At 36.1% G+C, this 12,533-nt stretch overlaps 1 protein-coding gene across 5 annotated transcripts in view; it reads left to right on the forward strand.

Moving 5' to 3' along the window:
* Positions 1 to 10,873, forward strand: part of EPC1 (enhancer of polycomb homolog 1) — an 89,679-nt gene extending 78,806 nt beyond the window's left edge. For all 5 annotated transcript variants that reach the window (XM_070728746.1, XM_070728748.1, XM_070728745.1 and 2 more), the window contains 4 exons: positions 4,453 to 4,568; positions 6,321 to 6,462; positions 6,585 to 6,945; positions 9,401 to 10,873. In XM_070728746.1, coding sequence (XP_070584847.1) covers positions 4,453 to 4,568; positions 6,321 to 6,462; positions 6,585 to 6,945; positions 9,401 to 9,473 — 692 coding nt within the window. In that variant the 3' untranslated portion in view covers positions 9,474 to 10,873. The remainder of the gene's footprint in view (positions 1 to 4,452; positions 4,569 to 6,320; positions 6,463 to 6,584; positions 6,946 to 9,400) is intronic.
* Positions 10,874 to 12,533: the final 1,660 nt, after the last annotated feature.

The raw sequence follows: 12,533 nt of genomic DNA on the forward strand, positions 1-12,533 counted from the left end.
TTTTCTCATGTATTAAACACAAATGGATTCAATTTAAATAGATGAATATTAAGGCTAAATCCAGCAAAATCTCTTTCAATCTTAAACATTTTTGCTACAGTTTAAAGCCTAAAGGCCATCATTCCTTGATATCTAGGTTGAGAGAAGGGAAATAAAATTCAAAAACTCTGAAACTTTTCTACACCGGAATACAGAGACCCCTAGATAGGCAAAAGTTTTATGAAGATTAGTTTGGGATTGAAGTTATAAAGGCTACATTAATCAAAAGTGTATGGTATACCAATAATTCTTCCTGAACCATCTTTTTTACACGACAAAATGATACATAAGTAATCTGTTTTTGAAACTTGGCATGTATCTGTTTTGCGCATGGAATTAGTAGACGCTAAGTTTTAATTTTCTGTCAGTTTAAATAATATCTGATGAAATAAAGTCTCAAATTTCCTGTATTTAAAACAAATTGAATTGATTTTGGAAAACTTGCCATTTTGTTCAAGAAACAAAGTTTATAATTTATTATCTTGTCTAAATTCACTTTAAAAGTTGGCATTAGGGAGATTTTCATTTAGATGCAGTGAAACAACAGACTCAAACTCAACCCGGATAAGACGGAGTGGCTGTGGGTTTTGCCTCCCAAGGACAATCCCATCTCCATTACCCTGGGGGGGGAATCATTGACCCCCTCGGAGAGGGTCCGTAACTTGGGCGTCCTCCTCGATCCACAGCTCACATTAGAGAACCATCTTTCAGCTGTGGCGAGGGGGGCATTTGCCCAGGTTCGCCTGGTGCACCAGTTGCGGCCCTATCTGGACCGGGACTCATTGCTCACAGTCCCTCATGCCCTCATCACCTCGAGATTCGACTACTGGAATGATCTCTACATGTGGCTACCTTTGAAAAGTGTTCGGAAACTTCAGATCGTGCAGAATGCAGCTGCGAGAGCGGTCATGGGCTTACCTAGGTATGCCCATGTTTCACCATCACTTCGCAGCCTGCATTGACTGCCGATCAATTTCCGGTCACAATTCAAAGTGTTGGTTATGACCTTTAAAGCCCTTCATGGCACTGGACCAGAATATCTCCGAGACCGCCTTCTGCCGCACGAATCCCAGCGACCGATTAGGTCCCATAGAGTGGGCCTTCTCCGGGTCCCGTCAACTAAACAATGTCGGTTGGCGGGCCCCAGGGGAAGAGCCTTCTCTGTGGCGGCCCCGACCCTCTGGAACCAACTCCCTCCAGAGATTAGAACTGCCCCTACTCTCCCTGCCTTCCGTAAACTCCTTAAAACCCACCTTTGTCGTCAGGCATGGGGGAACTGAAACACCTCCCCCGGGCATGTACAATTTATGTATGGTATGTTTGAGTCTGTGTTTGTTAGCAAAATGGGGTTCTTTTAAATATTTTAAATTATATTTAGATTTGTTATAAATTGTTGTGTTATGCTGTGAGCCGCCCCGAGTCTGCGGAGAGGGGCGGGATACAAATCTAAATAATAAATAAATAATAAATAAAAAAACAAAAATTGCAATGAAACTTCTCTATTTTATATTTTTAGAACTCTCCATAGAAAATAAATAATATAATATAGTCTTTCTTCATCCCCTTGTAAATCAGCATAATCAACATTCTTACTGGATTTTTCCCCTAGTTGGGTTAATTGAGGGAAGTTGAATTATTACAATGTCACCATTTATATTTGATATTTTTATTTTTCCTCCACAATGTGTGTGTGTGTGTGTATATCTGGCAAAGTTTCAACGAGGTCCCGCTTGTCATCTTCAGGCTGGTGCTTTTGTCCTTGTGCTAAGGCGAACACAGCGAGCCCTGAGCTGCCTTCCCTCTATAAATACTGGTGGGTGGGTGTGGAGTGCTAGCTTAGCAGCTGCAAGCTGTATTGAAACTTCCTGATGAGTCAGTGGGGTAACACCTGGGGTCATTGATGTAATTGATTTATGCTGATTAGTTGATGCTTGTGGATTGGGGGTGATATCCTGAGTAGTTGGAGCTTACAGACTACTTAGCTGTTTTGTAACGTGTGTCTGGTCTGTGACAATTTTGGTTTGGCTGCGAGTTTGTGGTCATGTATTTATGGTGTTTGTCAGTTTGCTTTGTGTGCAAACCAGAGGAGGCTGGAACAGTTGGGGGCACTGCTGTAGTTTGGCTTCTGGGTGGTGGTTGTATTTGGTCTGTGGGGTGGGTGTGCATTTGGGTCTGGTGGAGGTGATTGGTGGTAGTGCCCTGTGTTGTTCTGGGTCTGGTTTCAGTTTCTATGGCTGGGATACGTTTGTTTTTCTATTTCAATGGCTTCCATGATTATTCTTTTGTTGTAGTGTTCAGTTTTGGAAATTTAGTTCTGTCAAAATCAATTTCATGTCCTATAGTTTTGAAGTGTTGGAAAAAGGAGGAAGTTTTTTCTTCTTTTCTTAATGCGTTCTTATGTTCTGCAACACGTGCAACATATACACATGCATATGCACATATATATCAGTACCTATCAGTAACACATACAATTACACATTTTTATTTAATCAACTATAAATCCATATCCTATTTTACATCTGTCCATCAGTCTGTTTTTCTTCATTTCTTTACACTTGCCTTTCTCTGTCTCTATCTCCTCCTTCTACCTTGCTCCTTCTCTCCCCTTTCCTACTCCCCTCCACTTTTTCTCCCTTCACCTTTCTACCTTTCTTTCTCCCTCTTTACCTTTCCTTGAGTGATTCTCATCCTGATTCATCTCATATTGAACATACCTATAACATATTCCCATACATTTTAAAACTATCAGTGCCTCTTCTAAAACCATTGTTTTTATAAAATCATTTCAGTACATGCAACTCTTTATTCTGGGTATGTGTTATTAATCTAATGCTTTTTAGCTATCATTTCTAAGTGCTCTAGATTTCTAATTCTTTTATCTCTTTCATATCTCCCTTCAAACTTCCTTACCCAAATTCTTTCTGTTTTAACTCATTCTCTATATTTCAACCAATACAAGTCTTATCATTACACTTCATTCATTAGTTAATAACTAAGTTCCCCACCGTGAAAAATCCAATGTATTAATTATATAATTTTATATAAAGACATTGTAGTAGTATTATTTATTTATTTTAAAATCTTATATCACTCCAATAACATCAATAATTATCTAAATCCATTCAGTATGTCAAGTTTATAAATTATGCAAACAAACATCAAATATATCCTATATAGAGAAGAATTATTCAAACTATTCTTCCAACAGTTGACCTGCTTTCATTTTTTTCTTATTCTTTGTTTTATCTCTGTCAGTACAAATATTTAATTCAATTGATTCTAAATTTAATTTAGTGCAATCATATACCAATCTATTATAAAATTGTTAACCTATAAGAAAAACCTTTTAATTAAATAATTATACTGATTATATTCAAAAGTTATACACAATATTATCACGATTAAATATGATAATTCTAAAATAGAAAATATACACAATATTATCATGTTTATAATATAATTCTAAAATTTAAAAAAATACCATCCATTTCCTTTTGATTTTTCAACTGTGCCATTCTTTTAATGTTTCCCTTCCTCATCCAACAACTTCTTTTTCCCCAAACTCCTTTTCTCCCTTTTAAGTATATTATTTGTATAGATCTACTTTCAATTCCTCTTAATCTCTTCTCCCTGCCCTCTCATTTTTAAATTGTTTCCTCTGATACTAATATTCTAATATTCTCCCCTTGCTTTTTTTGTTACTATAATCATTATAAGTCCCAATATAGTCATCAGTCTGTCCTTCATTCTCAATGCTTTTTTCCTTTTTGTCGCTGTAAATCCCAGTGTACTCATCAATCTGTTTTTTCTCTTCAGATTTCTTCTCCTCTTTGTTGTCTTCTTGTTCTTCACTCTTTCAATTTTCATTTCCTACTGTTGTAATTTCCGAATATTCATTGTAATCCAGATATTTTTTCCATCTACAAGTTTCAGAAAGCACTTTTTTAAATCTTCACAAACGTATTTAAAGAATCCAACCAGCTCCTCATAAGCATGTGCCTCCATATTATCAAAGTCACTATTTATATTCTGACACATGTATTTACATATACATAAATTCTCAGTTGAATATCAGTATTATCAAAATTTAGAAACTGAGTATCAGATGTTCTGCTACTATGATGATCAGAATATAGAAACATAGAAGATTGACGGCAGAAAAAGACCTCATCTAGTCTGCCCTTAAATATAAATATATTTCATGTATTTATGGCAATTTACATTATATAACAACGATTCAAATGTTTAATCCTGCGTGGTTTACAGTCAACCTTTATTTTAGAAATGCAGTTAGTATGAGAGCCCACAAGAACTGGAATACTAAATAAATGTACTATGATTAAGACCTGGGGGGATGCAGATATTAGGTGTACATATTTTGATAAGTATTTTCTCATTTTATATTTTGTTCAGCATTTACAGCCGAACAATACCAGCATCATCAACAACAACTGGCACTAATGCAGAAGCAGCAGCTTGCACAAATTCATCAACAGCAAGCAAATAGTAATTCTTCTAACGCTTCACAGGTGAGGGAATTGCCTGTATTATGATTTATTCCTCATTTTTTCCATCAGGGGTCATCTCTAATTCTCAACTTTTACCACAACATCTTGCAACTAATCAATAGAAAAATGGCTTTCGCCTGAATCTTCATCTTAGCCACACATTAGTGTTTAGAAGTGATGCTACAGGTGAGCATAGATGGCACTACTGTTGCTCCTTGTAACAGAAAAAGAGGTGATTCAGCGTTGTAAATATGCAGTAGAGGAAAACACAAATTAACAATAGCAATAGCATTTAAACTTATACACTGCTTCACAGTGTTTTACAGCCCTCTCTAAGCAGTTTACAGAGAATAAGCACATTGCCCCCAGTAATCTGGGTCCTCATTTTATCGACCTTGGAAGGATGGAAGATTGAGTCAACCTTGAGTCTACTGAAATTCGATCTGCCAAAGCTGGTGATCAGCAGAAGTAGCTTGCAGTACTGCACTCTAATCACTACACCACCGAGGCTCTTATTTGTCTGGTTGATGTCAACAACATTGCACTATTGAATGCGTATTCCAAAAGAACAGAACTTGCATTACCGCTGGCCAGTCTTGAGGGATACCACTGTACATATATTCTAAAGAATTCTGGGTAACACATTAATTTACATTGTATACACTTGTTTGCCCTTCTATCCTCCAATAAATTTACAGATCAATCCCTACTTATTGTGAATGGCATCAAATATATTAAACTCTTCAGTGTTTTCAGAAATAAAGCTTTTTACCTCTCATTAGTAATTAACTTACTATGGGTTAGAGTAGCTAATCACGAAATAATATCAATTGGTTGAATTTCTTGATTTATACAAATATTTTAAAATTAGAAAATGCTATAGTTTAAAATTCCAGTGAAAATAACCTTTTAATTTAATCAGAAAATACCAATAATTAATTTTATGATTGTGTGTATACTTACCCATGCCAGTAATCAAGTATTTGCTGGGGAAAAAATGAAAGTAGTTTTTTAAACAGATCCTTAGTGCGTGCCATTGTGGATTTGGATTGTGAACTGTTTCTTCCCATACATACTATACTATATACCAGGGTGTCAAACTCATAGCCCAAGAGCCAGATGTGTCATGCAGTGGCCACACCCATGTCCGGTTTAAGGAAGGGTGGGAAATCCTGATACATCCCATGACAACATAAGTTTGACACCCCGGCTATATACCATAAAGTACTTTTGAATTTTAAAAATGCAGTCCATATTTACTCTTAACGAAACTGGTGACTTTTCCATTTTATGACAAATTTGAATATATTTGAATGGCATCAAATATATTAAACTCTTCAGTGTTTTCAGAAATAAAGCTTTTTACCTCTCATTAGTAATTAACTTACTATGGATTAGAGCATGTCGTCTGGCGGGACCCAGGGGAAGAGCCTTCTCTGTGGCGGCCCCGACCCTCTGGAACCAACTCCCCCCAGAGGTTAGGATTGCCCCCACCCTCCTTGCCTTTTGTAAACTCCTTAAAATCCACCTCTCATCAGGCATGGGGAAATTGATTCCCCCGGGCCGTTTCCGCTTTACGTATGGTTTGTATGAGATTTATGGTTGTTTTTTACATTAAGGGTTTTAAATTGTTTTTAACTATTGGATTTGTACCGTGTTTTGTGTTGTGAGCCGCCCCGAGTCTTCGGAGAGGGGCGGCATACAAATCAAGTAAGTAAGTAAGTAAGTAAGTAAGTAAATTATTGTAGTGTTATTTTTTTTCTTCTTTAAAAGGGTTTTAATTCCAAGACATTGGATTCTGTCAGTGCTCAGTTTGCTGCTTCAGCCTTGATTACATCAGAACAACTCATGGGATTAAAAATGAAGGATGATGTGGTGCTTGGAATTGGAGTGAATGGCATCCTTCAAGCCTCAGGTAAGAAGTAATGATAGTAGTATCAAAAAAGTATAACTGTATGTGGGTGGAGAAAGTGTGAGAGAGAGTGTTAAATCAATGACATTATTTTCATTGGGCTGCTATTTTTTCTTATTTCACAGGAGTATATAAGGGCTTACACTTCAGTAATACTACACCTACAGCACTTGTACATACAAGCTCATCAACAGCAGGTTCAGCCTTGTTACAGCCTTCAAGTATAACACAGACTTCAGGTTCCCACAGTGCACTGAGTCACCAAGTAACTGCTGCCAATTCTGCAACAACTCAGGTTCTGTTTGGGAACAACATTAGATTAACTGTACCCTCATCTGTTGGCACTGCACACTCTATTAATACGCTCAATGCACGGCACATACCTAGGACTCTAAGTGCCATTCCGTCATCTGCCTTAAAGCTGGCTGCAGCAAACTGTCAGGTGCCCAAGGTGCCAGCCTCATCCTCTGTGGACACAATATCAAGGTAAATACTTTGTCCTTTTGAATTCTTAAAGTAAAAAAAGAAAGATGTTTTTGGGTGTCTAAACAAAGTAGTATCAGTAGAAAGTTCTTTCAAACTGTCTCTAATTTCTGCATTAAAGTCTTAGTGAAAATGGAAGTTCTATAATTAGAATATATTGAATTATTTGTGATACGTTTATATCAAAAGTGGGACAGACTACTTCTGTAAAATTTCATTTTCAAAAGAAAAAGGGCCTTTTTGGTGCTGCGGAACAATAAACCCCTAAGAAAGTCTTATTAATTCACAGCTCCCTAACTTTCATTGCTTTCATTTAGTAAAATTTGTATGTACTAAACATTTATTGTAAAGGGTTATAAAAATCTCACTTTTTGTTTTTGATCTCTTTAATTTTTCTATCCTTGTTGATTTGGGTATCCCAAATATAATCATACCTCCAAGTTGGAAATGTTTATACAGTAATATTTGCAACATTAAAGTTGATGTGTTCAAGCTCTGAAAATAATAATATATATGGTCAAATTAACGCTTATTGTCTGTCTGTCCCACCCACCCACCAATTTTTTTCCGCAACATTAAAGCCAGTGTGCTGTAATCATTAACTTGTTGGAAAAGCTGCAAAGAGACTTGGCTGTTTTCTCAGACCAAACTACATGACATGTTGGTGGTTTTGCAGAAAAATGAGAACAGGGGGTGCTGCGGATACCAACTTTAGCCGGGGCAGTAGATAGGAACTCAAATGAAAAATTCCAGATTTCTCTATTGATTTCTTCGAGAGAGATTCAAGATTCACTCAAAGAATCCTACATTTATCTTTTTATTGATTTTGTCATTATTGCCCCATTGGGAGATTAGAGGAGATGACATTGAATTAATTTACTTATACCCAATCCTGAGTACATTAAAACTGCAGGTAGTGTACTTTTCTTGGAGGTTTATGAACATGTTGAATACAGGTGAAACTCAAAAAATTATAATATACAGTGTTCCCTTGCTTTTCGCGGGGGATGCGTTCCAAGACCCCCCGCAAAAGTTGAATTTCCGCGAAGTACAGATGCGGAAGTAAATACACTATTTTTGGCTATGAACAGTATCACAAGCCTTCCCTTTACACTTTAAACCCCTAAATTGTAATTTTCCATTCTCTTAGCAACCATTCAGATTATTACTCATCATGTTTATTTATTAAAGTTTATTTAAAAAAAAATTTATTAAAGGCAGACGAAAGTTTGGCGATGACATATGACGTCATCGGGTGGGAAAAACCGTGGTATAGGGGAAAAACCCGCAAAGTATTTTTTAATTAATATTTTTGAAAAACCGTGGTATAGACTTTCCGCGAAGTTCGAACCCGCGAAAATTGAGGGAACACTGTAGTGCAAACATTAATTTATTTCAGTAATGCATCTTAAAAGGTGAGACTTAATATATGAGAAATATTGATAACACGCAAGGCAAGATAGTCCAAGCCGTGATTTGTCATAATTGTGATGATTATGGGGTACAGCTCATGAAAACCCTAAATCCACCATATCAGAAAATTGGAATATTACATGCGATCAATAAAACAAGGATTGTACATAGAAGAATATCTGACCTCTGAAAAGTATAAGCATGCATATATACTTAATACTTCGTTTGGACCCCTTTTCCAATAATTACTGCCCCAATGGAAACGTTTGCATCTCATTTGGAAACCAAGGACCCAGTGTATGGAGGAAGAATAGAGAGATACGCATTGCAAGATGTTTGAGGTCCATTGTAAAGTTCCACAGTCTGTGTTGATTTGGGGAGCCATGTTATCTGCTGGTGTTGGTCCACTGTGCTTCATTAAGTCCAGGGTCCAGACAGCCGTCTAGGAGAAGATTTTGGAGCACTCCATGCTTCCATCTGCATACAAGCTTTATGGGGATAGTGACTTTAATTTTCCAGCAGGGCTTGGCACATCCCCACACTGCCCAAAACACCAAAAGCTGCTTCAATGACCATGGGATTACTATCCTTGATTAGCCAGCAAACATGTAATATTCTAATTTTCTGAGATAGTGGATTTGGGGTTTTTATGAGCTATACCCCATAATTATCACATTTATGACAAATCACAGCTTGAACTATCTTGCCTTGCATGTTATGCATATCTCTCATATATTAAGTTTCACCTTTTAACTGAAAGGTGAAATAATGAACCTTTGCACAATATTCTAGTTTCATCTGTGGACCATCTAAAAAAATTAATTGGTTATTAAATACTTATTTTAGATTAGTAGTAGATCAGTTTGAAGTGTAAATGGTTTATTTTTCCATAAAACAACACAGATTTGAAATTGGAAAGAAATGCCTTATTACACCACACTGATGTTCCAAGGATGGAAAATAAGCATTTTTATCATGTTTTTAAGTGTGGCTTTTTCCAATTTAGGTACTCAACCAATGTGTTCTTTCTGCTTTTATTTTTCAGGGAAAACCATGAAACAGAAAAGTCAGCACTGAACAATATAGCAGACAATACAGTAGCAATGGAAGTGACGTAGTTTCTGTAGTAATGAAACTTCAGACTTCGGGAACTTGTTTAGGTGCTATGCATCAGTAGCAATTTGAATGCAAGGGATGATGGAATGCAGTATACTGTAATTCCATGGCAGCTGTGGGGACTTGACAGCAATGCACATCTCTCATGCTTTGGTTTTTCTATTCTTATTGTTAATAAGGAAAAAAAAATCAATACCTGTAAATTAAGACAACAGCAATTATCTGTACAGTACTGCATATTTGTAATGCCCTTGTATATATGTTACTTGAATACAGAACTGTTCATTTGTGATGCTTTGCACTTGGGATGGGGGGAGGGAGAATTGCAACAAAGTAAGAGTGTAAGAAGTGAGATTGTATAAAGATGAAGTGTCATGACATCATGTGCATGGTGAGGAACCTGCTGTTTTATCTATTTATTGTGCTGTGTTTACAGTTTTTGTACACTGTACCTTCATTGGTTCCTGTGCTGTAGTAAATGTGTTAGGTAGCTGTGGACTCCCTGGTATTTTGTAAATGGTATTAACATAACTTGGTTCCCCCTCTGGGTCCTTGAGTTTTTGTGTATCATGTGAAAATGGTGACATACATGCAGAATTTTTTTTTAAAGGCATCAGTTTAAAAATGGGGAATGTGCTACAGAATATGATCTTCCTGTTTTAAAATCATAAGACAAGTAACAAGCTACAAATGAAGCCTCATGGATTCTATTCAACTGACTAGCTCACAAGCACGTGTGCTGTTTCTGGTACTTAAAGCACTAAAGTTATGTTGCTGCTCTTCATATAGCCCCTTCTGTTGTCCCATTTTCTTATGCACCAAAATAGTGGTGTCAAATCAAGTATGCAAATGGAGTCCTTACAACTGGAGTTTTATGTTGTCTTGCCATTCACAAATTATATTTTTTTATTGTGTAATTGTTATTAAAGACTTCATTCTTGTTCTTTTTTGAAAAAAGAAGCTAAAAGGGAAAAGAAGGCAGTAATTGCTGTACATGTCTCATCATTCCAATTTCTGAAAACAGCCAGCTTTCCTTCCCCCACCCCCACCCTTTTTATTTAATATTCTCCAAAAGGCTGAAAGACCAGAACCACAACTCTCGGATGCCTTTCTTTGGAAATATTTGTTCTCTTCTGTGAAGAGAATGATTCATAGGACTCTACTACTAGTGCTTTGTCAGTACCAGCCTGAATGCCCACTCTGATGGCGTACATTATCCTTAAGATTTTTAATCCCACCTGGAATTGTGATAGAACTCTCACAAAATAAACCCAGGGCGTTACATGTTGACAGAGAAAGTGTGTGGTGTGTTATACTAATTTCATTTTATGAATTTATTTATTCTGAGAGAATGTGACCCAACAGCTGAGCATGCTTGTTTTAAATTAAAATATTTTAAAAATAACGCAGTAAATGAATTAATGGGGATCACTGATCAGTGGCTTCCACTGTCCATACAGATTGTTGAGAATTATTGAACAAATAAAAATGGGGCAAAGAGCTGGTCAACCTTGGACTTTGCTTCGAAGTAGATTGAAGCATTGGGTGAATCGTGCCTGGTACAGAAAGCCAAAGCAGAAAGAGATGTGTGTATGTACTTTTGCAAAAAAATTCAGAATATTTCAAATTCAGGTTTACAAAAACATAAAAATGAATTTACAGATCATTTCAGGCAGAAATATCTCAGATAGCCATAAAAATAAGGTTTCATTGAACAATTACTGAGCGCAAAATAATGGAAATTTTAAAATCTATTATCAAGCTTTTCAGGCAGAACACCTAGCAATCCTTTATTAATTTTGGCAAGTTGCTTTTATCTCCCTAGTAATTATATCTGAGAATACAAAAGCAAATTATGATTTAGAAGAGATCTGGAGCAAAGCAGTTTTCCTAGAACTGGAAGGATTCTACAATTATTCGCTCTGGGAACGCCAGCATTTTAAAGAGAGAATATCTCCAATGTCTGATTAAGAAAGCAGGAGAGTATGAGTTCTAGCTCACTTTAGTGAAAGTGAGGTTGGTAATTTTGGGCCAATCATTCTTGGCCCAACTAACCTCATGGGGTGGTTGTGGGAAAAATAGAAAGATACATTGGTTATGCTCCCAGTCCTGAATTATTTGCAAAACTAATAAAGGTAGGATACAAATAAATAAAAGTAAAATCAATGAATTTCTATTGGCATTGAAAGAACAAGGTTGAAAATATACTGGCTGCTTCCCCCAACCTCCAAAAAAGTGTTAATGAGTCTAAACATGATGTTTTGATGTATTTCTCTTACCAACTGTAACAAAGAAACCTAAAGAGGATTAAGTAATTAAATAGTTAGCTTTTAACTAACTAACTTAAGACACAATAGTTTTAATTTCATTCACAGATACTTGAAGATTTTTTTAAAAAAAAATTCACTTAAATGGTGAATATTGTCAGATGCCAAATCAGAGAACCTACAGAATTGCTTTTTATCATGGCCACAATTTTTGTGTTGTAGTTATTTCCATTTCATAAGTTGATACTCCTTTTGCACAGTCTGTATTTTTCCCTTAATACTGCAAATCTACAAAATGACACATTCTTAGCAGAGCTGGAAAACAAAGTTGTAATTTATTTAAAATAATTACACTCTTTCTTATCTAATTAATGTATACAACTGAAACCTTAATTGTCAATCAACTGATAATGACATATCACAATCATAATTCAACTACTACAGTACTTGTGTTTTCAAATAGTACATAATATTCGGGGGGAAATTGCAAAGTGCCTGCTTGAAACAATTACAGGACAAACTATCAAATTTTGGTTTAGCATTACAGTTCTTGGCACGTGACTCATTAAAAATTGGCTAAAATTTTCATGGTGGGTATGATTGCCAAATCTCTGGTTCTTTGTGCAACTAAAATTGCCAGTTCCAAAATCTGGAAATAACTTTTAGCAACACAACTGTGCCGTAATTTTAAAAATGAAAAACAAGTAATATTTTTGCTTTGATCTCTCTCACAAGGGGAAGAGGCTACTTTCTGCTTGGGTTCATAATTTATATGAGAGCTGCCATATTTCTGAC

Source organism: Erythrolamprus reginae, chromosome Z (assembly GCF_031021105.1).
Source record: "Erythrolamprus reginae isolate rEryReg1 chromosome Z, rEryReg1.hap1, whole genome shotgun sequence".
NCBI classification, from domain to species: Eukaryota; Metazoa; Chordata; class Lepidosauria; order Squamata; family Dipsadidae; genus Erythrolamprus; species Erythrolamprus reginae.